General features: G+C 38.2%; 1 protein-coding gene across 1 annotated transcript; it reads left to right on the forward strand.

Moving 5' to 3' along the window:
• The first annotated feature begins 478 nt into the window (after positions 1-478).
• LOC113929656 (histone H2B subacrosomal variant-like) lies at positions 479-1,038 on the forward strand. The gene has a single exon (XM_027606710.2). The coding sequence runs from the start codon at positions 570-572 to the stop codon at positions 936-938; it is 369 nt and encodes a 122-aa protein (XP_027462511.1). The 5' UTR covers positions 479-569; the 3' UTR covers positions 939-1,038.
• Positions 1,039-1,557: the final 519 nt, after the last annotated feature.

Raw genomic sequence — 1,557 nt, forward strand, 5'->3', positions numbered from 1 at the left:
TGGGGGTTCAGATTCATTTTAAGTAGGATTCATTTATAAATTCATTTTTAAAAGCAGACTAGGTATACATTTATTTTTATTATAAAACAATCACTTCAAGATGTTTAATGGTTTATTGTTCATTTGCTTATAAAATGACCTTACGAAAATTTTATAAACAGAGATTCCCCCATAAAAGGTTTATGGTACTTTTCCCTTTGTGTTCCTGCTACCAACTCCCCAATTTGATGAGATTTGTCCAATTCTGAAAATACTGTATATTATGCTTGCAAACTGCCAGGAAATAAAGTAGGAAAAATGAACACTTTCATCTGCCCTGAAGCCAACCTCCATCCTTCTACAACACTCTATCCTCTTCGGAAAGCTTTAGGTTGGCCAAGAACAAGATTTTTCCCTTAACAACAAATCAGTGCTGTTGCTAGGTGATTGTGACATAGGAAGAGTAACCTCCAATCAAAGAGAAGCCCCAAAAGGCTGATTGTGGCATGCCAATATAAATATGAGGGCTCCCCTCACCCCACCTTTAGGCCCTTCTCCTCTCCACTCTGTTAAGGAGAACAACATCTACAATGGCCAGATCCATCACCAAAAAGAACAAGTGCTCTAGAGGACATCAAAGCCCAATCTCCAAAAAGAAATCACATTCCAGCACTAATTTTGGCCATAGAAATTATTCACTCTACGTTAACAGGGTCCTAAAGGAAGTGGTTCCCCAGAGGGGCATATCATCTCGCACCTTGGACATCATGAACACCCTGATCAACGACATCTTTGAGCGCATTTCTATGGAAGCCTGCAGCCTGATGTGTTTCAGAAAACGCTGTACCCTCACCCCTGAAGATATCCAGAAGGCAGTGTACCTGCTGTTGCCTGGGAAACTAGCTAAGTATGCAGTGGCTTTTGGAAGTGAAGCTGTCCAAAGATATGTCCACTCCTAAACTCCATGTACCAGCGTAATTAAATCTTGGGGAAGTAAATCAAACTTACTACCCAAACGATCACTTCGCACTGGAATTCCCTCTTCTTTTTTATAACATAGTGGTATTTCCTGGTATTTTCCCCTACCCCTCTTATTTCTAGAGGAGAATTACTCTCTTGCTATTTTACCTTATAATGCCTTGGCTAGTTAGGTTTTCCTGACCCGAGTTCCCTGCAGAAGTCCCACCCAGAACTCTTGTTTTTCCTTTGAGTATGTAAATCTCATTATATAAATCAAGGCTTATTGTATCATTAACTGTGTACAGGATGATTGAAGCTAGCTGGGTCACACTGACCTTGAATTTATGAAGACAAACATTTTAATCGGGAGTATACCTGCACTGATAGATTTTTATCAAGAAAGTACTTTCTGGAGCAAACTCTGTTCAACCAATTTAGTTCCTTAATGAATCTCTTTACAGCATGTTAACAATTTCCTTTGTTTTAATTCTTATTTCCTGTTTAATTCTTATTTCAATAAGTTCAGTTCATAGCCATGTAAATTTTATCTTTACACATTTGTAACCTAATAAGACCAACACCCAGGAACCTACTACTCAATTTATAAACTTTTTTATT

Source organism: Zalophus californianus, chromosome 5 (assembly GCF_009762305.2).
Source record: "Zalophus californianus isolate mZalCal1 chromosome 5, mZalCal1.pri.v2, whole genome shotgun sequence".
Taxonomy (NCBI): domain Eukaryota; kingdom Metazoa; phylum Chordata; class Mammalia; order Carnivora; family Otariidae; genus Zalophus; species Zalophus californianus.